General features: G+C 38.5%; 1 protein-coding gene across 4 annotated transcripts in view; it reads left to right on the top strand.

The window, feature by feature from the left end:
* Window positions 1-24,430, top strand: part of LOC135771674 (uncharacterized) — a 76,024-nt gene that overhangs the window by 37,170 nt on the left and 14,424 nt on the right. Inside the window, exons 1-3 of one of the 4 annotated variants that reach the window (XM_065281939.2) lie at window positions 5,735-5,997; window positions 6,085-6,571; window positions 10,314-15,045. In XM_065281939.2, the coding sequence (XP_065138011.2) occupies window positions 6,148-6,571; window positions 10,314-11,740 (1,851 nt within the window). In that variant the 5' untranslated portion in view covers window positions 5,735-5,997; window positions 6,085-6,147 and the 3' untranslated portion in view covers window positions 11,741-15,045. Of the gene's footprint in view, window positions 1-5,734; window positions 5,998-6,084; window positions 6,572-10,313; window positions 16,165-16,507; window positions 16,682-16,767; window positions 17,258-24,430 lie in introns of those variants that run through there. The other 3 variants (XM_073815404.1, XM_073815403.1, XM_073815402.1) reach the window with 3 other exon arrangements.

Below are 24,430 nucleotides of genomic sequence, written 5' to 3'. Positions count from 1 at the left end.
TCTCTGAACAGTGTCTGGGTTGCGGCTGCACAAAAACTTGATTCTGACCAGATCAAGAAACTGACTGACTCCGTGAATGGAAGGCATATGTTATTGAAAAGAAGGGTGGCTACTTTGGTCACTGAGTTGTTGTTTTTTTATTTCAGAAATTTTTATTTTTAAATGTATAGTTTCTTTAACGTAATAAAAATGTATCACTTTAACAGGTGAAAATAAACAAGTGAGATGGGAAAATCTTTGATTTTCATTTAGTTGCATAATAATTTTGTACACTAATAGTTGCCTAATAATAGTGTACATATAAATATTCTCTTAAGAAAGCCAAAACTTTTACTAACTTAAATGTTCAGGTTTGAGGGTTTGTTAATATGTTTAATTGACCAAGAGCACTGTCGTTGTACAATAACAAATGTAATCCTCAAAAATACAACTTGCCTAATAATTGTGCACACAGTGTATACCTATATATATCCCATTATAATAATTATAAACATACATAAGTGAAATTAACCATGTGACCAATAAACTTACATTTAGATGCACGCACACAATTAAACTATAACTATCTCCAACATAGGATTGACACGGACTTCTTGTGCATCCCTGCCTACTGATTACTATCTCCCTTGGGCAGAATATGCCCAAAACTCCCTGCCACAATCCACCACTGGGCTCACCCCTTTACAATGCTATCTAGATTACCAACCTCCTCTTTTCCCCTGGTGCGGTGAGCCCTCAGTGGTTCCAGCTGTGGACTATTGGTTCCATCAGAGCGAGGGGGTTTAGGACTCAATCCAACCGACATCGCTCCGACCCCCCTGAGTACCAACCCGGCCAAAAGGGTTGGGTCTCCACCCAGGAAATCTGCCTCCGCCAGCCTTGCCATATGTTGAGTCCTCGCTACATCGGCCCCTTCACCGTGCAGAGGCAGGTGAATGAAGTCACATAAAGACTCAACTTAACACCCCAGACTCAACTCTTTCATGTCTCCCTACTAACCCTTCAGTGACCCTGTTTCTCCTTCGTCTACAGATCCTGACACCACAGCTGTGCCTCCTCCTCCCATTCCTGTGGAAGAGGAGCCCATCTACAGAGTCCGCAACATCATGGACTCCCGGCGGCGAGGTCCTCAAGTGGAATACTTAGTGGACTGGGAGGACTATGGCCCAGAGGAATGCTCAAGGGTGCCCCTTGAGGACATCTTGGATCCCACTCCCTTCACTCAGTTCCACTCCGATCACACCGAGCGTCCGACTCCCAGGCCCGAGGTAGACCTCGCAGCCGTAATTCCCCCCTCTCAACAGCCGTCAAGAGCCGCCTCGGGAGGAGGGAGTACTGTCAGGATTCCATCAACATCATCAGTCACTCCTCCAACTCGTTCCCTCTCCCCTGAATTCAAATCACGCAGTGCTTTAAGTGGGCCGGTACGCGCCGGTACTCAGTACCGCCACTTCTAAAAATAGCTCTTCAGCATACCACCACCTCTCCGTGCGCCCAGAACGTGCTTTTAGCGTACCGGAACGCTCATTTGCACATCTGTTTTAATTATAGAAGTTTAAATCCTTTGTCTGCGCTGCTGCTTTTCAGAGCGTCCTTCACAATGCACGCTCGTGACACACGAGAGCAGAGACTACATTACCCATACACCCTTGAGTTTTACAAGTTAATAGCGCATGCGCGCTTTTGCCGGCGTCAGTGTAAACAATTCAACGTGCTTAGGAGAGGGTGTGTGAAACGCGCAACCGTAGCTGATCGGGTGAAAATAAAAATACAATGAACACTTAAGATGCTCTCCTGGCTTCTAAGTAGTAAAAGAACAAGGTCAGAATCAGAGGATTCGCTGGCTGACACCCCCCCAAACCATAATGATATCGCTGCAGGTCACGCAAGCTAATGAAAGCAGCACTTGTGCCGCAGTTGATCCGGTTCTCACAAGTGGCGTCGAGGACGAGAGTGACATCACTTCTACCGATGACAACAGCCACGTTGGCGAGCATGAGTGGCCAGAATGTTGGTCCCAAGCACAAGTACAGTATTTCTCCAAAAATTATAAGTGGCTGATAAGTAAAAATCAAAAGTTGGGTTGTAGTGTGTGTAGTCACGTTTGTGCTCGCGTAGACATGCAGCAAGGGCAGAGAGTGTCGCAGGAGTGGAGTGGGTGCTTAATCTCGTCTTTTGGAAGGGACAAGGCTGCACAACAAAGCTCACTACGAAAAAAAATTAAAGAGCACAGAGACTCAATTTATCACAAGAAAGCAGTTGAAATAAAAGAGAAGGCAACACAAAATCAAATGCAAAAACACATTGAAGATATGAGAAAGGCTGAATACGCTTCAACTTGGAATGTGTTTAGAACAGCTTATAAGATTGGCAAGCATGGGCGTCCCTTTACAGACATGCCAATAGATGTCCAGTTGCAAGTCTTAAATGGTGTCAAGATGGGCAGAGTTTTACACTCTAATAACTCATGTGCAAATATACTGGATCACATTGCAGCTGAAATTAAAAAGAAGGTAGTCAATGACATAGTGATGAATGAAAAAAAACTGTGTGTGCTCATTGATGAATCCACTACAATAAGTGGAAAGTCTGTGCTTGTCGTGTGCCTGCGGTCAGCTATTTCCAGTGAACAGCCAGACACAATATTTTTTGAACTGATTGAGCTGCAGGGGACCACAGCAAAGGACATCACTTAAGCACTGTTAGAATGTCTTCATAATAATGGCTTTGACCCTCACTACCTACAGGAACATTTGTTGGGATTTGCTTGTGATGGAGCCTCAGTGATGCTTGGGAGGAAAGCAGGAGTTGCTGCGCAGCTTTGTTCCAAATTCCCTTACCTTTTTGTCTGGCATTGTTCCAATCACAAACTGGAACTGGCGGTTTGTGATGTTTTAAAGGAGGTAGGAGGAATCAACCACTTTAAAATATTTTTAGATCAGCTTTACTCCCTCTACCATGCATCCCCAAAAAACTAAAGGGAGTTAACAGAGAGTGCTAACAATGTTGGACAGTGTCTCCTTGTGATAGGCCGTATTTTATCAGTGCGTTGGGTTGCTTTAAGTGAGAGAACGGTGAAAGCAGTATGGGAGAACTACCAAGCTCTGCAGGTACACTTTACAAGTGCTGATGCTGATACCAGCAGAGACTCAAGAGAGAGATTAAAATACAAAGGACTCAATGATGTTCTGACTACTGTTTCTTTTGTGGTAAATCTTGGCATCATGTATGATGCTCTCACAGAACTCAGTGTCCTCTCAAGAACGCTCCAGAGACGGGACATGACTTTGGATCAAGCCGACAGGCAGCTGGAACGACAAATCCGGGTGTTTGAGTCAATGGTATCCACACCTGGTCCCTACACACAAACTGTCATTGAAGCTGAAAAAAAGAAAATCTTCAGAAATGTATGCCTGCATGAAAATGAGAGGGTTATAAAAAACAATATAACCCGTAGCCTGGCTGAAAATGTTAAGTGCAGGATGACTCCAACAACTTCTTCACATGTCAGTAGAACCTCATCTGAAAAGACAGATAGTCACCTCCTCTCAGACATCAAGGTCCTCCAGTCTGACTCCTGGCCTTCATCTCTTGATATTCAATATGGGGATGCAGCGGTCAGACGTTTATGTCAAAGATTCAGAGTTGGGGAGAGGGAAAGTGTCCTAGGATTTAGGGAGTATAAAGACCTTAAAGCTTCCAAGACACCAGAAGCCCTGAAGCCTCTTCTTAAAGCTGTCCACACCATTGCAGTATCAACAAGTGAATGCGAGCGAGCTTTCAGCTCAATGAATGATACTTTGACAGATAAAAGAAACTCTCTCAACATCAAAAGGCTTTCAAATCTGATCTTCCTGAAATGCAACGGACCACCATTGGATCAGTTTAATGCACAAACATATGTGCAGACATGGCACTAGGGAGGAGAAGTGCAGCATCCACAAACTGCGAAGCCCAAAGTGCAAGGAAAGTGGAGCCCAAAACGTGCTGGAGCCTTTTCTAGGTAAAATTATTTGTACAATATTTCTATTTTTTTCATTTGATGTACTGTGATTGTATTTTGCTGAATCTGCTTTTGTATATTTTTCAGCGTTAAAGAAATTAACCTTCATCTTCAAGACTCATTTTTATGTTTTACTGTTCTATGGTTACTATGTTATTATGTTTTTTCATTTATTTTATGTACATTTTGTCCAAAACGTTTTCAATACCCTATAGCACATTTTATTTATGTTCAGTAGCTCTTTCTACAGTAGCTCTTTAAGGGTATTTTTTCAAAATCCTTTTGCACATTTTATTTATGTTCAGTAGCTATTTCTAGCTAAAGTAAATCCATAAACTAATAAAAGGATTTATTATTATTTATAAAGTCGTCTGTTGACTGCTGTATATAAAACCCCTTCAATATAGTTGTTGTTACCTCAGGGGAAGAGGGGAGTCAGCAAAAATAAAATAAAATAGAGTACCGGCACCTCTTTTGGGCCACTTAAAGCACTGTAAGCACGTACACCTGTTTCCCATTACCATACCCCTTTATATATATCTCTGCTCCCTTCACTCCTTGTCTGGTCTATTCACTTATGGACACCAAGGCTCCCCTTGCGAAAATTAACAAAAAAATTGTTTTCAAAAACCATAGTTAAACCATGGTTAGTGTAGTAAAACCATAGTTTTGCTGATAGTAATCAATACACCAAAAAAACATGGTTAATTTTCGTAAGCCCGTACTACTCACCTTGGACTTACCTTCTCCTCCTTGTTTACCGTCCGGGAATCCTCCGATCACCTCCTGCAATAGAGACATTGTTATACAGCTAAATGCATTCCAGAAACTTTACATATCTCATTTACTCACCTATTGTTTCTCTATTTCAGTGTGTGTTCCAATAAAGTAATATCACGTACCTTCAGTCTACTTCCTGGCTATGAGTGTGACAATGGGACTGTTAGTCAGACTTGGTTACTGCAGCACCTGGACTCTATGCTCTGATTTGAAGCCCAAGTCTTCTGGTCTTTGCTAAAAAGCTTTCCAACAAGTTTTCATAATGTTGTAATAAGATGTTTAAAGATTGTCATGAACATACCAAAATACAACACATTGGTTTAAATGTATCTCAGCTTTGTTAATAGTGTTTTGTTTTATAATGGTAGGCAGGGCTGGATTGGTAATCGGGCATATATGGCATTTTCGTTGATGGGCTGACATACAAAGTAACACGTCATAAATCTTGGTTGTATGGTCATGATGTTCTTTAAAAGTCTTATTTCAAGGTTTAACAGCTAAAGAAAACATATCACAAATGTTGCATTTTGGTCTGGTTTTGTTTTCGTAGTAAACTGATTTATGATTTATGCTTTTTCTAATTAGGTATTTTACAACGTTTATAAAACGTCCTTTTTGTTGTTGTTTAGGGAGTGGTTTTTAAAAGTTTTTAAAATGTTGTATAACGTTGTGAAAAGTTTGTAAAAGATTGTATTTTTAATATGACCATAATCTCTTTGTCCTACGATGTCCTTACTTTAAAAGCTTAATGTTCTGTCTTTATTCTTCAGCAATTATTTTCCCACCCCTTCTTTCATTTAGTCATCACTTATACATACAATAGTTTGTGATGATTTCTGGCCATAATTGAGACGCATACTTGTTTTGCTAAATTTGTCTTCTATCTCCAGTACAGCAGGAGGCGCTGCAGCTCTTTAGTCCGCAGATAAACTCACGAAAGAAAGAAAGAAAGAGCGCGAGTGTGATGTGTTTGTGTATCCTCAGTGTTTTTCTCTTGCGTGTTTCATGAGTGTAAACAGAGTCTTGTCTCTGTGTATTTTAGTGTTGAGACTTTGATGATGAGACGTGCTGTTCTTAAAATCAGTAGTAGGAACTGATCTGTCCATGCTGGATATATTGATGATTTCATCACAGAAATCTTTCAGCTAAAGAAAGAGGTGGAGTTACTGGAGAAAACGCTGAGGTCAAGAGGAGATTTAGCAATTAAACGAGAGGTTTGTACAGCTTTAAACATCATTTACCTGAATCAGACAACATCAAATCATTTTTAATCTTACTGTTTGTGTGTGTTGTGTTGTCAGGATGTGGATTGTTGTGAATCTTCAGTGTATGTGAGTGATGATGGGAGTCTGGATTCAGTGTGGATGAGCAGAGATCAGAGCCGCACACCACAGCCACTGCTGGACTCTAAACTCTCTGAAGAGAAATCCAGACACACACAGGACTCCGATCTCAGTCTGACTTTACTCTGTTATACTGAGTCAAAGCCCACAGACACTCAGGACACTACAGTGTGTGACAGTAAACAGAGCTTACAGGAGGATCAAACCTCCACAGAGTCTCTGGATTCTGTCTGTAACGCTGGAGAACAGCAGCAGATCCTGCAGACCACACTGAAGATGTGTTCAGTTAAACTCATCGACTGCACGAACCTCATGATGAAGATTAAAACTGAACCCACAGAAATCAAAACTGAACCCACAGAAATCAAAACTGAACCCACAGAAATCAAAACTGAACTCAAAGAGGAAGATCGCACTGAGGAAGATGATGATTTTATTCCATCAGGTATGTCTCATCAATTATTGTTGTGTTTTTAACATTTTAAACGGCATGTGAGCACCTGTTTTGGGTTTTCAGTCACAAACTCACTAATTAAAAGACCAAAAAGTGTAAGTACTAAAATGTTAAAGGGGTTTAGGACATCTTTAATACTTAGTTCACCCCAAAATGATAATAATCACTTACTCATGTGTAGAGATCGACCGATATATCTGTTTTCCGATATTTTCCCCGATATTTGAGCATTTTCCGATGATCGGATATCGGTTTTGTAATATCGGATTGACCGATAAACGAGAGAATTGAGAATTGCGTGCTGGAGCAGCAGCGTGCACAGAAAATATGAAGGCGGAGTGACGCGACTTCATTAAAAGGTCTTTGAGTATACTTACTTCGCATATTTGCAGGCATTTATAACACATATTGTGCATTAATGTTATGTTAAATAAGTTGATTTATTAAAAGCAATGTATGCAGCTTGTCCAAGAAAAGAGACAAACTCACAGAGTCACGCTGGCTGATCCATAAAATCCGGTCCCAATAACGACATAGTTTTGCATGAATAAAACAGCCATGAATTAATGCTTTGTGGAATTAAAAACGCTAAATTAAATTCGTTTTTCTGTTATTTATGCTTATCATTAGCATCGTAAAATCACGTTCATATTGCTGTTCACTTACCGGGTTGAAGGCTGAAGCACAGCCACCACATGTAACTAACTTTTAACAAGATTTACACTACGTTATATTAACATTTACCAGATAAACATTATTTTGCTAAAATATCTAAATAAATGTCTGTGGATATTCATTATTTATTACCTCCGCAAGCAGTCACAGTTTGAAACAGTTAAAGGAATAGTCTATCCTTTTGCCATATTAAACTATGTTATTACCTCAACTTAGACAAATTAATATCCATCCATTTTCAATGTGTGCACTGTATAGCGCATCGTGAATGTGTTAGCATTTAGCCTAGACCCATTCATTCCTATGGTACCAAATAGGGATGCCACTAAACACTTCCGTGTTTTCCCTATTTAAAGACTGTTACATGAGGTGTTATACCAGTAAGTTTGGTGCCACAAAATAAAACTCTTTTTGGTACCATAGGAATGAATGGGGCTAGGCTAAATGCTAACACATTCACAACGCGCTGTACAGTGCACGCATTGAAAAAAGATAGGTATGTATTAATTCGTCTAGGTTGAGGTAATAACATAGTTTAATATGGCAAAAGGGTAGACTATTCCTTTAATGCGTGAGTAAATGCATAGATAAACAGCGCTGTCAACAGCCATTTCATAAGCTATAACAACAAAATATTAATTATTCTGACATCAAATAACATTACCAGTTAAGAAATTCAGTGATATAAGTTGTTTTGTTTGTTACTTTCCTGAATGTAGTATTCCAGTCAGTGATATTATTTGTAAAATCTCTTTGCTAACAACTGGTTGGATTGCTGAACGCTACAGGTTGCTGGTCAAGACAATGATATTATATCTCAAAAAAGGCACTTAATCCACCTGTTTTACTCTATAAACTATGTAGAATATGCAGCCACTTCCGCTATGCTTTTCTCTTTCCCGCTCTGTCAAAACCGCAGCGCAAACTTTGGATCAGTCCATTCTGACGAAATGATAGGGGTGTTTGGAATGGTCCATGTATTGGGAATATAGTTTCTACATTATTCATTAAATTAATATTATTCTTCACTATTTCAGACCCCTCTATTTATTACTTTGTATGCAAAGAGGAAGTGATTGTGATGATGATGATTATTATTATAAAGGTTTGTTCAGATCAGTCGTGTTGTAGTAATTATATCAAAAACAGAAGTATAACAGTAAATAAAAATCGGTTCAGCATATCGGTTATCGGGCACATAAGCATCCAAATATTTGTTATCGGTTTAAAAAAAAATGAGTATCGGTCGATCTCTACTCATGTGTTGTCTTTAACCCTCCAAGTGCTCCGATTCTCTTCAGAACACATTTTAAGTATTTCTGATTAAATTCGGGAGGCTTCTGTCTGTCCAATTGAATTGGTTAGTTTCACAATCATTTCCTCAACAAAAAAAAAAAAGAAGGACCCCTGCTTTAAGCATTTTACCATTATCGGATATAGGTTTTGTAATATCGGCTTGACCAATAAATGCCGCCATCTCGTGACCGTTTTGAGATTTGCACGCTGGACGCCATTTCACCACTGAGGAGATGAGACAACAACAGTGTGCACAGCAAATATGACGGCAGAGTGACGCAACTTCATTAAAAGGACTTTAAGTATAGGCCTACTTACTTTGCTTTAAGTAATCAATTTATTTAATATAACAGACATTAATGTACAGATGAGATGTGTTATATTGCATGAAAAGCAATCTATGCAGCTAAAAAGTGATACAAACTCAGTCACATAAATTGTTTCTTTAAATCCTTTCCCATCCCTTATTGTGGTAAAAGTGTAGTAACCATGTTTTTTGGTGTATTGATTACTATCAGCAAAACCATGATTTAACTACACTAATGGTTTAACTGTGGTTTTTGAAAACCACGGTTGTCAAAACCATGGTTCTTTTGTGGTTACCATGGTTTTACAACAGTAACGATGTTTTTTTTAGCTGTAGTAAAACCATGGTTAATTTTTGTAAGGAATTAACAACGTAGCTTTTCATGAACTAAACAGCCATGAATAAATGCTTGTGGGAAATAAAAATGCTGAATAATTTTTTTTATTTATGCTTATTAGTAGCCTTTTAAACTCGTGTTTATATTGCTGTTCACTTACCGGGTTGAAGGCTGAAGCACAGCCACCACATTCAAATTAAGTTAAATTAACATTAATCAGATGAAAATTATTTTGCTAAAAAAAACATCTAAATAAATTGCAGTGGACATGAATTAATTATTTATTACCTCCGCGAGCTATAGCAAGTTTGCTAAAGTTGATTTATGAGTAATAAACAGCGTTTTGTCAACAGCCATTTCATAAACTATAACAACAAAATATGAATTATTCTGACATAAAATATCAGTTAGGATATTCAATGAGATATAAGCTGTTTGGTTTGTTACTTTCCTGACAATGTATTATTTTAGTGATTATTATTCATTAAATTAATATTATTCTTCACTCTTTCACTCTTCTATTTATTACTAGACCCCAACCGATATGCATTTTTTTGGGGGCTGATGCTGATACATATATTAGGTAGTAAAAAACAGATAACAATTAACAATATATCGGACAACCGTATTCATTGTGTATAGTATAGTACAGTAAACATAAACTACAGTATATTATACTACATTATACTGTACATAGAAAGTACACTATATACATTATAAATACAAAATAAAATTATTTTTTTGCAACGATCACTCACAAATGTGGTGAGATATATCTGCGACATGCTCATATTGCCGATAAAATCGTTCGGGTTCTGTTTATTACATTGTATGTAAAGAGGGAGTGATTGATATTATAATAAGGGTTTGTTCATTTCAGTAGTGTTGTTGTAATTGTGTCAAAAACAGAAGTATAACAGTACATAAAAATTGGTTCAGCATATTGCTTATCAGTTGAAAACAATCTGAGCACTTGGGGGTTTAAAATGACACAGGGAAAAGTGATCATTTTGGGGTGAACTATCCCTTTAAAAATACTTAATTTCATTCTAGCCTTCTAACCTTCTTTGTGTAAATAAGAGTGAAAAGACAATTTAATTGTTTCATGTTTCTTTCAGATGTGAAGAGTGATTCATGTTTGGATATAGAAATAACGTCCTCAACATCAAAAGAGCGACTGACAGCACAAACTCTTTCCTGCATCACCTGTGGAAAGACATTCAGCTCACAGAGACATTTAGAGAGACATGAGAGAAAACACACAGAAGAGAAACTCTTCAACAGATCTGAGATCAGCTTTACTACCTTACAAGAGAAGAAACTTCATTCAGAAGACCACAGCGAGAAGAAGAAGAAGAGAAAGCAGTTTCACTGTGAGCAGTGTGGGAGGATTTGTGTCTCTTCCTCTAAACTAAATCTTCACACGAGGACACACAGTGATGAAAAGCCTTTCAACTGCACTGAATGTGGAAAAGACTTCAGAACCAAAGCCAATCTTAAAATTCATCTGAGAGTTCATACAGGAGAGAAACCTTATGGGTGTCCTCACTGTGAGAAGAGATTTAGCTGTAAACATAGTCTGAAGACACATGTGCTTTTACACACCAATGAGAGACCGTATCAGTGCAGTGAATGTGACAAAACCTTTATGGATTCAAGTTCATTAAAAATACACCAGAATATTCACTTTAAAGAGAAACTCTATCAGTGTTTACACTGTGATAGATGTTTCTGCCATAAATATAATCTGATAGTCCATGAGAGAGTTCACACTGGAGAAAAACCTTACAAATGCTCTCAGTGTGACAAGACTTTTGCTGCTTCAAGTCACTTCAAAGTCCATCAGAGGACTCACACTGGAGAGAAACCTTACGTCTGCGCTCACTGTGGAAAGAGCTTCTCCAATTCAACTCAATTAAAAGATCATCAAAGAGTTCACACTGGAGAGAAACCTCATCACTGTAGTGTCTGTGGAAAGAGCTTCTCTAGGTCATCTCAATTAAGAGCTCATCAAAGACTTCACACTGGAGAGAAACCTCATCACTGTAGTGTCTGTGAAAAGAGCTTCTCTAGGTCAACTCAATTAAGAGATCATCAGAGGGTTCACACTGGAGAGAAACCTTATCACTGTAGTCTCTGTGGAAAGAGCTTTTCTAATTTATCTCAATTAAGAGTTCATCAAAGAGTTCATACTGGAGAGAAACCTCATCACTGTAGTGTCTGTGGGAAGAGCTTCTCTAGTTCATCTCAATTAAGAGTTCATCAAAGAGTTCACACTGGAGAGAAACCTTATCACTGTAGTGTCTGTGGAAAGAGCTTCTCTAGGTCAACTCAATTAAGAGCTCATCAGAGGGTTCACACTGGAGAGAAACCTTATCACTGTAGTGTCTGTGGGAAGAGTGTTAGTCACCAGTCAAACTTACTAAGGCACCAGAGAGTTCATACAGGTGAAAAACCGTACAAATGCTCTCAGTGTGGCAAGACGTTTGCTTCTTCAGGTGACTTCAAAGCCCATCAGAGGGTTCATACTGGAGAGAAAGTTTAACTCTTTCCCGAACTTTAACTCTTTCCCCACCAGCATTTTAAAAAAAGTCGCCAGCCATTTTTCATGATTTTCACAAAAGTTAAATGTGGGCAATACTTCTGAGTTGTATAAGTTGCGAAAGAGCACCAATTGGTGGATAATAGCGGTATTGTGGAAAGTCGGAATTACTTGTCATTGGCATATGGAGCTAGAAGAGTCTCAATAAAGATAAATGCACACACTACATTCACATATGCACACACAGGATTCATAAATACACATGCAGGATACACAAATGCACACAAAATTCACAAATGCACACACAAAATTTAAGAAGCACAGAAGATTCACAAATGCACACAAAATTCAGAAATGCACACAAAATTCATAAATACACAACCAATTCAGAAATGCAAACAACATTTACAAATGCACTCAAGATTCACAAATGCACAGGACAAGATTCAGAAATGTATTTCTGATGCACACACAAATATATCTTGATTTACAAACTGTTTTTGGTCTGTGAACTTTACTGCATTTGTGTGTGAATTTTGAGACTCCCCTGACTTGGCTCGACACACAAATGCCTTTTTTTAAACAGGGAATGATCTGCAACCAATCAGATATCTCCTCCTTGTTTTAGCCAGTCACAATCTTTTTCGGTTTTATTGGCGGTTGGCAAACCAGCTTAAAGGTCATGTGATTGGCTTATAAGGGCGCACTCACATTATCCAAACCAAACCGCGCTCGGATTGTTTAATCGTGCCACGGCCGGGTTGCAGAGGTGGGCCGGAGCGCGGTTCACTTGGGCTCAGGCGCGGAAGGCTGTGGTGAAGAGGTGAAGACGTCAGTTGCGCGACCACTCACCTTCATCTGCATCCGTAAAAACCTTTTGATGCGCGCAGCGGGGTTACGTGAATGTCCGAGCTGCGCACGTGACAGATCAACTTAGCAATATGATGACATGTGAGAGGGCTGTCTGTAATCGCGCACCAAACGACTCCGAATGAAAAACACAGACATATCATTACGGTGGGTTCCAGTGTTAAGAGAGCGCTTTACTTCCTGCTTTTTCAAAACAATCGCATCTTAATGACGAAAGCGCGCCCGGACTCGGATCGATAAGAAGTACAGTGTGAGTGCGTGCACCTGGGGGAGTTGGGAGGGGTGGCAATCGCGCCCAGGCATGGTTTGGTTTGGTTGGGATAATGTGAGTGCGCCCTAAGTAAACAATCCCCCATGTGGGGTGCGTTCTTGTGATTGGCTAAAACAAGGGGGAGATATCTGATTGGTTGCAGATCATTGACAGGGCACATATGGGGAAAATCTAATAACAAATAAAGAAATTACAAACATTTATAAAAAAAAGAACAAAGCTGCACATTAATAAGGGCTAACATTAGCATTAGGTACAGAAATGGAATTAAATGAGTCATAACACTGTCTTTATTGTATAAATTAAATATATTATTATTTTTAGAGCTATTTGTCTCTTTGTAAGACTTAAGTAGGTTAATTGAGGTTACTGTCTCTTTAAATAAGCACAGACTGGTTTATGACTGTAATCTATGCATACACTTAAGACATAAACAAATGTTTTTATTAGAAAAAGAATACTTTGGAGATCATTTTGTTTATATGTGCCCTGTCAATAACAGAAAGATTTTACGTTCGCTTGTTTGCGTCTCACTCGTGTGTGCACTATTGAGGGCACTTAAACACGCGCGCACACAGAGAACGAAGGCGAATCCCAAACAGCGCAGCATAAAAACGTTACGTTATTGCTTTATTCGGCACATTTATGTTAATGGACTATACAGTATGAGACACATTTGCGCGACTCTCTCTAAAGTTTACACATCAAGAGTTCTGATCTTTGAAGGGCGAACTCACTGTGATGATCACGTCTGGACCGGACACAACCGCATGTGCCTCTGTGCGTACTTTAGCACCTTTTTGCGTTTAAATACATCCACGCCGCATACATGTTGCTTCAGACAAGCACGTGCAGGTCGCGGTTTCTGTTTGCGTCATCACAACATTTCGGCCGTATTGTTTCGGTGATAAAAGTCTTTCGGTGGCCGAATATTCGGTGCATCCCTAGTGTAATCCATACGTCGGTTTCTTTGTTCTATGTGTCGTTCAGCGTTCTCACGTTGTGGTTAGCTACGGAGAAATATTTGTTCTTGGATTTTCCAGTCTTAGCATACTTGTCAGTGGCTGGCAGATTGGTTGAACAACCACCTTGATTTCCAAGGTCTCCTTGTATTGCCTTACCCTTTCCTCAAAGTCTTTCAACGGTTAAACCCCTTACTTGCCTTTTGAGGTAAGAGTGTTATTGCTGCGTCCCAATAACACTTTGATAGTTTCACTAGTTTGGTCCCCATAGCCATATTGATCTAAGATCATCTAAGATCTTCTGGTAGGACACATCCATCCATCTAGGTAGGATATCCCTCTAGTCCCTATCGGGTCAGTTTAACGTCTTGACCAGGACGTGCTTTCAGCGCCTAGCAGCTTGTTTTTGTTTAGGATAAGGTTATAAAGGAGCATGTGACGCCCCATTCTATGCTGGTGAGTGATCTCAGCTTCAGAGTGGATATTTTAAAAGCTCCCTGATCTCTAAATTTCTCATCGTGATTGTTAATGTGCATTTAAAAACCCTGTTTTGAGGAGCTAAACGATATATCTTGTTGCGATGACGCACAGGGATTTTTGTTTATTATAAGCTCATATGAGCATGTGACACAATATTCTTTTTTGCTGCTGAATGATCTCTGCTTCAGCGCTAATAGTGACGAGCTAACTTGCATGATATTAGCTTCAGTCGAGTTTGCTGTCATTTCTCATGAATATTGATCTGCATGTAAATCTCTTGTTTTAAAGAGCTGAATCATAACTTAATTGTTGTGATGACACGCGCGTCCTCACTACAACACGCCCATTACGGCATTGTGTTTGTGTCTTTTCATACTGAGGGTTTTCCGGGCATCTTACGGCAATGTTACTAGGTCTTCTTTCCAAGAACGATAGAAGATTTACGGACATGTTTACATTCACACAGAAGCTTGTCTGCCAATTGTATGGGTATTTTCTGTGACCAGAGTGCTGTGTGGATGTATGTGTGTGGTTGTTTAATTTTCAGGCAGCAAGCCAACATACTGTAACTATATACAATAGTGTTGTTTTTCATATTTTATTGATACATTTATCATTTTTGTATCACATTTATCTCTTTTATAAACTCTTTTGTAATGTGTCAAACTCATTAATTTTATGTTGTGTGCTATGTAATTTTAATAAAATAAGAATTTAAGAATTGGTTTCAAAGTCACCTGACCTCCCCAGATTCAACATTGCAACATTCATAAAGTGACAAACATACTATTATCTGCATTATTATACATTCCCAGCAAACACACAACGTTCCCCTAACGTTCCCTTATTGTTCCCATTTGGTTTATTTATTTTTTGTTAACCAAATAAGAACGTTCTGGTAAGGTTTTCTGTAGGTTATATTTATAATAGAGAGAACGTTCCCTGCAGGGTTTTTTATGTTTAATTAATAACCTAGAGAGAACGCCCTGCTGAAAAAAAACAATAAAACCATTACAGAAAATTCTAATGGTTTTATTGGGAATTTTATTGGTTCTAATGGAATATGGCCCAAAACACACTACAGTGTATTGTTTTTGATGGTCTCTATTGGTTCTAATGGAATATGTATTGGTTCTAATGGAATATGGCCCAAAACAAACTACTGTTTAGTGGTTTTAATGGTAAAAGCTAATGGTTCCTATTGCTATTTTAATGGAAACCATTAGAATTTTCTGTAATGTTTTATTGTTTTTTTTTCAGCAGGGCGTTCCCAAAATGTTCCCTGCAGGTTATTTTTGTGTTTCATTTTATAACCTAGAGAGAACGTTCCCTGTAGGTTACATTTATTATAACCTAAAGATAACGTTCCCAGAAGGTTCCCTGTAGGTTTTTAATATAACGAATACACTTTAATAATAGATGGTGAAGCCCCTAGGGCAGCGCATGAATGCCCGCTGCTCAGTGTGTGTTCACTACTGCTGCTATCCATCCGATTTTTTTGAGGAAATTAAGTGAAAACCTCTTTAAATCCATGTATTCCTTTATTAGTGCGCCAGTCAGATGTGCTCGCTCCACTGCTGCAGCACGCGCTTCTCTGCTACGCTCCTCCAGAACGCGCTTGCGAACTCACGTCACTCGCGGTCGTTTACTTTTACCTCAGAGACAGACATTATTTTACAGATTTCTTTGCTTTCTTTCGTCATTTAGTAACTTAAATATCAGAGAACAAATATATATTTTAGTGGTTTTCGATCGATTTTAAAGTCTATATGAAGACAGGGTGTTAGAAGCGTTTGATTGGTGTAAAAACAAGAGAAAACGTTAGCTAGGCGGCTACTGCTCTGGTAAGATTCGTTAAAGTTAATGAATTGTTTTATTTGTCATTTCTTTTTACCTCAAACAATAGTATTTAGCAAATCATTTTATCACTTTCTTCATTTTGTAACGTTAACTTAAATGTGTGAACAAAATAGTTTGTGATGGTTTGTTTTGCTAAATCCATTGTAAAGCAGTGCGCGTCTTTTGTCTCCAGTGCAGCAGGAGGCGCTGCAGCTCTTTAGTCCTCAGATAAACTCACTAAAGAAAGAAAGAAAGAACGCGCCTGTGATGTGTTTGTGTATCCTCCGTGTTTTTCTCTCTTGCGTGTTTCATTGAGTGTAAACAGAGTCTTGTCTCTGTGTATTTAAGTGTTGAGACGTTGATGATGAGATGTGCTGTGTTGTGCTGTAAATGAGTATGAACTGATCTGTCCATGCTGGATATATTGACGATTTCATCACAGAAATCTCTCAGCTGAAGAAAGAGGTGGCGTTACTGGAGACTATGCTGAGGTCAAGAGGAGATTTAGCAATGAATCGAGAGGTTTGTACAGCTTAAACATCATTTACCTGAATCAGACAACATCAAATCATTTCTAATCTTACTGTCTGTGTGTGTTGTGTTGTCAGGATGTGGATAGTTGTGAATCTTCAGTGTATGTGACTGATGATGGTAGTCTGGATTCAGTGTGGATGAGCAGAGATCAGAGCCGCACACCACAGCCACTGCTGGACTCTAAACTCTCTGAAGAGAAATCCAGACACACACAGGACTCCGAGCTCAGTCTGACTTTACTCTGTTATACTGAGTCAAAGCCCACAGACACTCAGGACACTACAGTGTGTGACAGTAAACAGAGCTTACAGGAGGATCAAACCTCCACAGAATCTCTGGATTCTGTCTGTAACGCTGGAGAACAGCAGCAGATCCTGCAGACCAAACTGAAGATGTGTTCAGTCAAACTCATCGACTGCAGGAACCTATTGATGAAGATTAAAACTGAACCCATAGAAATCAAAACTGAACCCACAGAAATGAAAACTGAACCCACAGAAATCAAAACTGAACCCACAGAAGAGGAAGATCGCACTGAGGAAGATGATGATTTTATTCCATCAGGTATGTCTCCTTAATTGTTGTGTTTTTAAAAATTTTAACTGTCATGTGAGCACCTGTTTTGGGTTTTCAGTCACAAACTCACTAATAAAAAGTGTAAGTACTAAAAGATTAAAGGAGTTTAGGACATATTTAATACTTATTGAGCAACAGGCATGTGGGGTTAAAGGGTTTGTTCACCCCAAAATGATAATTTGATCATAAATCACTTACTCCTGTGTCGTCCTTAACCCCCAAGTGCTCCAATTGTCTTCAGAACACATTTTTAGATATTTTTTTATTAAATTCGGGAGGCTTCTGTCTGTCCCATTGAATTTGTTTGTTTCACGATTCTTTCCTTAGAAAATAATAAAAGGACATCGGCATAAAGGTCCATCAGTTGTTCAATAATAATATTATGAAGTGACGAGAACACTTTTGTAGAGAAACCAAAACGAAATTTGCACAGCAAATATGACGGCGGAGTGACGCAACTTCATTAAAAGAACTTTGAGTATACTTACTTAGCTTTAATAAATCAATTTATGTAACATAACAGACATTAATGCACAGATAAGATGTGTTATAAATGCCTGAAAAGCAATCTATGCAGCTTGGCTAAGAATTTGAAACTCACAGAGTCACGTAAATTGATTCATCAAATCCTTTCCCAGTAACAGCGTAGCTTTACATGAATTAAACAGCCATGAATGAATGCTTGCGGGTAATAAAAATGCTAAATAAATGTTTTTATTATTTATGCTTATTAGTAGCCTTTTAAACTCACGTTCATCTTGCTGTTCACTTGCGGGTTGAAGGCTGAAGCACAGGAACCACATTCAGCTAACTTTTAAGAAGATGTACCCTAAGTTATATTAATATTAACCAGATAAACATTATTTTTCTAAAAAATACATCTAAATAAATGTCTGTGGTCATTAATTATTCATACCTCTGCGACCTATAGCAAGTTTGATAAAGTTGATGTATGAGTTAATGCATAGATAAACAGCCATTTCATAAACTGTAACAACAAAATGTCAATAATTCTGACATAAAATACCAGTTTGGGAATTCAATGATATATACACTGTTTGATTTGTTACTTTCCTAACGATGTATTATTTCAGTGATTATTATTCATTAAGTTAATATTATTCTTCACTCTTTTGCTCCTCTATTTATTACTAGAGCCCAACCGATAAGCATTTTTTGGGGCCGTTACAGATATTAGGGAGTGAAAAAGACAGATAATAATATATCGACCGGTATTCATTGTGTATATTATAGTACAGTACACATACTACAGTATATAAACTACAGTACTGTACATAGAATACACTATATATACTATATAAAATATTTTTTGCAATGATCACTCACAAATGTGGTAATATCTGCCACATACTTATATCTCCGATAAAATCTGCAAACCGATAAATTGGTTGTTCTCTGTTTATTACCTTGTATGCAATAAGGGAGTGATTGTTATTATTATAAGGGATTGTTCAGTTGATCAGAATTGTTGTAATCGTTAGTAGGGATGTGCATTTGTTATTTTTTCATTTCGATTAATCCATAGGTCTGAAGAACGAGTACTCGATTAACTGGGGGCGAGGCAATCAAATGGGCGGGTTGTACACATCATGGTGAAAATGAAAATATTTTTATTAAAAACACTCAAATAAAACTTAATTTCAAAGAAACTATGACAGAACAATGAACACATACAAATTTTTAATGAATTAAATATTTTTAACAGAAACCTCTAACAGGAATAGCTGCGTGATGAGGTGAAACTAAAGGGTTAATAAACACAAACCGAAGCGCTTTCTATATGATGCACTCTGCATAATATTAAGCCTTTATACAACATAAATGTGCAACGTGCATCTATCTGCATAAAATGCAAGACTTCAACTAAGTCTTCAACTAAGTTATCTAAAAAAAAAAGAAAGTGTAACTCCCTTTGTGGATGTGCATCATAAACAGCGCACTTTTAAACACGTCCAGTCAAAGCTCAAACTTCATAACATTAAGCAGCTTTAAGTGTTTTGCTATCATTTTAGCGTGTAGCTGTGTCATGGCGTCCTCTTACCTCAGTCAAGATGTAATGTTAATGCTCGTATGGCTCTCTGGTATCTCTTGACATTTGATGTTTAAATATGAGATGATAACCCATTGAACTTTTGACGGCCCTGTACATTTTGCACCTGACTGACTGTATTTCCGAAAATTACGGCATTCTTTTAAACCATAGTGCCTCAGTGATGTGAGTTGTGTCGCCGGCTTCACGGGATCGGCGGGCTGGTGGGCTGCCGCACATTGCACAGATCGGCGGGTTGCTGCGGTCAGTCGCGCGGAATTATCTGTTTGTTTTTGAATCACGCATGGTAATGTAACTGATGTCATACGTCGGTCTGCGTAGCTCGACACGACGTCAAACACGCATCTCCAGACCTAGTTTTTACTACCACATACGCTTGTAATGCTAACAAGACATCCAAATGGCGCCATATCCATAATAAATAAACCCACATGATCATCGTTTTTGTGATCGATCATCGATGCCACGTTCGAGTACTCGAGCAATCGAGTACTCGTGCCCATCTCTAATCGTTAGGCCTGTAGCGAAACGTCAAAATTCCATCGTCATATTTTTGCGTCAATTTAATAATGTATGAAACCTGATTCTGTTGTTGATCTGTTGCGGCTGAATGACAAATTAATATTAAAAATCATATCAGGTTAATGTTCAGTTAACAAGCTACGTGTATAACTTCCCCACATATACACACAAGTGCAAGCCAATGTTTCAAGTGTATTATTATTTTTTTTTGCGGTTATGACGGTAAGGAGCTCAGACCCGCGGCATGGGTCACGTGACCGCGGTATGGCGGTAATTCGGTTACCGCCCCAGGCCTAGTTGTAACGGTATACCGGTATGACCGTATACCATGATATTAACATGCACGATTATCATACCATAAACATTTGCTAAATACCGGTTTTGGAAAAAATTATAATAAAGGAGATCTCACCTGTGCTTCTGCGCATATATACTTCATTTCACATGACTGCTAGACAAACCACTCATATAGCTTTTCTCTGTACAGCAGAGAAAATTTCAGAGCCAAAGAACACAAAATCTAACCTCTATCCCCCGCTGAGAAAAAGTTAAAATCTGCATTATGGGAATACTTTGGGTATCCCAAAAATGAGCATGTGTTGTAGTGCTGCCGCGAATAGTCGACGTAATCGACGATGAAAATTTGTCGACGGCAATTTTTTTAGTCGAGGAGTCGCATATTTATTTTTTTCCGTCTCAAACGGCCCACTGTAATTCTGTCTCATGTCTCAAATGGCTCAATGTAATTCACCTCCACACCAGTCTGTGCGCTGTGCGCGCCCTGCTGGTTAATCTGCTACGCTATCATCTTTCTTCCCTCTCCCCCTGCCTTCACTGCTTTAATTTTGAAAAATTGGCGGTGGCAGGTGAGTCTATGGAATTATGAGTCGGAAAGCTTCCGAAGTATGAAAGTATTTTAAGCCAAGTTGTGATAAAAGAGTGGTCTGTTACACCGTGCCAAACGTCGCTGGCTTATCACGGGAGCACAACGACAATGCACGAGCATCTCAAACGAAAACACTCTGGAGTTATTGACGATACACCCACAGAGAATAGGACAACGTAAGTAACTGTTATATGATTATTAATGAAATGGCGAGCTAGTCAGTACTGTTTTATTAACTCTTTTGAGAAGTACAATGACTCTGTCTTTGGATGTTAAAGTCTATGTTTGCTCGTGATTCCGCCACGGAATCAACACTGGACGCAACAAATAGATTTTTCATGATTCCCATTTACATTTTTATTTTACTATTTTAAACGGCTCAATTCATTGTTGCGAGTGTTCAGCGCGTCTCTCTCTCTCTCTCTCTCTCTCTCTCTCTCTCTCTCTCTCTCTCTCTCTCTCTCTCTATCACTCATGTTGCTTGCAGCGCTCGACCGCGCGCGCCTCTCTCTTACGTGACAGTGAAAAGGTGTCAGTGTTTTTAATGTACTTTCTTTTTTGCGTAAACGTCAACATTCACAGATGTCTCTGACAAAGACGACTGATCGAGTTAACATGACTTGAAGAAAGATTAGCAGTAGTGTGAGTCTGTGTGCGAGCTTTCTCCCTCCCTATGATGCTGTATGCCGTGTTCTGTAGTCTATGTAACAACAACAGTGTATTATCTTATATTTCTGAATTTGCACCGAATTGTCTGCGCTATATCACTCGCATTTAAAATCAAGAAATGGCTCAAAACACAACAACAATTATGAGAAGAGCAACAGCAGTAAAGCTACAATGTAAATGTATGGTGATTTTTGCATATCTAAATCAGGATTTTAGCAGCAGTTAAAGAAACAGCTGGTTGGATAAAAACGAGGTGATGGGTCATGTTTAGTCACTATTTTATAGGCTACAACAGAACAGATAATATGTAAAATAGCATTCAGTTGTGTTAAAATGTATGGGGGTAATATGATGCCAATATTATTGAAAATGGACAGAGTAAAAGTCACAAATAGATATTACAACTTGTAAACACAAAACGCAATCTACAAATAGATTAAAAATCCACAAACACAGTCCTTGTGATCCGCAAATGTAAAACAAGATCTACGAATCGTCTTTGTGATCCACAAATATAAAGCATGATTTACAAAAAGAAATCAGTGACTTGTACTTGAAAACCAGAATTTGAATGAATGTAAAGGGACTTCTTTGCAGATGAATATCATTTTCTATTTGTAGATTGTGTCACATTTGTTTTCAGAATTCTGACACTATTGTTTCGCTTTGGTGACAAAATAATGCCATTATCGTTGAAAATGAAGAGACTACAATTTGTAAACACGAAACAAATCTGCAAATAGGTTCCAAAACTGCAAACAAACTCCTCATGATCTGCAAATGTAAAACGAGATCTACAAATATATAAAAATCCACGAACAGACTCTTCATGACATACAAATATAAAATGCGATTTACAAATAGATTTAAAATCCGCAAACCAACTCTTTATGATTCACAAATAGAAATCATCGACTTGTACTTGCCAAACAGAATTTAAATGAATGCAAAGTGATTTGTCTGTGCATGAGGGTCATTATTTGTTTGTAGATTGTGTTGCATTTGTTTTCAGAATTTTGGCACAACTGTTTCGCTGTTTTCCATTAAAAAAATCTACAAATGCCCTCCTCACAATTTGCAAACAAACACAGTCTAACTTGTATTTTCCAACCATTGTAAAAAGACATTCTTACACATTCTGTGCAAAGTTCAGCATGCAAGTGTTGAATCTGTGTTTGCAGATCACAGGGCATTCACGAATCCTTCTGCACAAGTCTACAGATCTTTTTGGCACTATCTTTCCGCAGAGTTTGTCACTACGATCCACGCGTGTAGTCAGCCAATCAGGGGTATTGCTTCAAAGTAATGCCACGCCCCCTCAATAAGCTCTTTTCAAAATAAAAGCTGGGCTCACTGCCATTTACCGTTGCCGGTGTTACAGCGCTGAAAGGCAGCCAGACCGCGTTATCGATATTATATTAAGGATATTAAAGCATTTATGTATAGCATGGCAAATATGTAGCATTAACGTGAACTAGAACAACCCCTCGTTTAAGTTATTATCAGTGCCTGACAATTCAGCCGAGGTCATTAAATCGTTAAAAACACTGCATGAAGCGGTTTTATCCTTAAAACATCAGTGTCTCTTCAACGAACATTTGCCGAGCGTCAGCGAGCCAGCTGGATGGAGTGGAGCTGCTAAGGTGACGCAGCTAAAATAAAGCAAGCGGGTGCAACGATAATATTGGATGTAACTTGCCGTAATTAACAAAAACATGAGCCTTATTTGACAGCAGCACTAATTGAACTATTTGACCATATGCATTTGATATACATACCGTGACCGGAATGCACTTACAAATCGCGCTGTTATTAGAAACATTTAACTGTTTCCAGACTGAGCATGGAGACAAACAAGCGCAAGCCGTTTATAGAAGCAGCTGCCTGTCAGCGTGTACGGAATGAAGTCAAAACGGTCTCGGTTTTTAGACCGGCAGTCTGCCTGTGCCATTCCACCCTAATCCGGACTGCAAATTACATGTTAATATTATATCCACCATTTACAATCCTTCCTTTAAGGTCTGTTCTGCTTTTAACAGTTCAAAGCTATTACTCTCTGTAGCTTTCGAGTCCGTTGTAGGCTACAGGTAAATTTTGCAGTTGTTTTAGTTAACTTTGCAGAGCATTTTATTGTCGGAAATGGTCCTGGGCTGGGTTTTCCTATAACGATTGAACTTAGCACTCAAGAGCGCTTTCTACAAGGTAAAACGATCGCTCGCAGCTGGGTTTTAAGTGCTACTAACGAGCCGCTATCCCTTTGTCAAGTGCTGAAATGTCACTTACTGAATGACTCGTAATTGTAGCAGAAGCTTGTTTAGGCTAATGATCTTCAGCCGATGTGCACTAATATTTTTTAAAATATTATTAATTATTTTTCAATGACTTATTAAATGTTTTAATAATTTGTGCATCATGAAATATTCTTTTTTCATATTTAGTTAGGACTCGTCCCACTGCGCAATGCCTTCTGCATTTTATAATATAGTTTAGATTTTTCTTTTTATTTGTTGTTTATTATCTATGTTTATTTATTATTAAGGATTATTGCATTACCCAGTTGCGAGCGATCGTTATACGTGCATCTTTGGGAAACGCACGTAAATGAACAACGAATGTTCGTTAAGTAGCTCGTAGAAAGCGCTCTTAAGTGCTAAGTTTAATCGTTATCGGGAAACCCAGCCCTGTTCGTTTGGAATGTGACTGGCACACAGCTCTAGTCAGGACTGATTAGGCTATCCATTTATCAAGTATTGATTAATTATTTTCACTTAATCCCTTTTGCATTTTACAAAAAGTAGAATAGGCAGGCATATTCTGAATTTAATCAAAATTATGACTGTGGCGTTGAAGGAACCTTCCTTTAGTGATAAATAAATAAGTTATTTTGCTATTATTATCTAGCAAATATGACAGTTTTAAACAAACTAAGTAGCCTATTTATTTATTTATTTATTGGCAAATGCAGAACAACAAGGAACATGTAGAACATAGGCGACACGCCTCTACCTTGCGA

Source organism: Paramisgurnus dabryanus, chromosome 8 (assembly GCF_030506205.2).
Source record: "Paramisgurnus dabryanus chromosome 8, PD_genome_1.1, whole genome shotgun sequence".
Lineage (NCBI taxonomy): Eukaryota > Metazoa > Chordata > Actinopteri > Cypriniformes > Cobitidae > Paramisgurnus > Paramisgurnus dabryanus.
The sequence above is the reverse complement of the archived record's forward strand: the minus strand, read 5'-3'. Positions and strand labels throughout refer to the sequence as shown.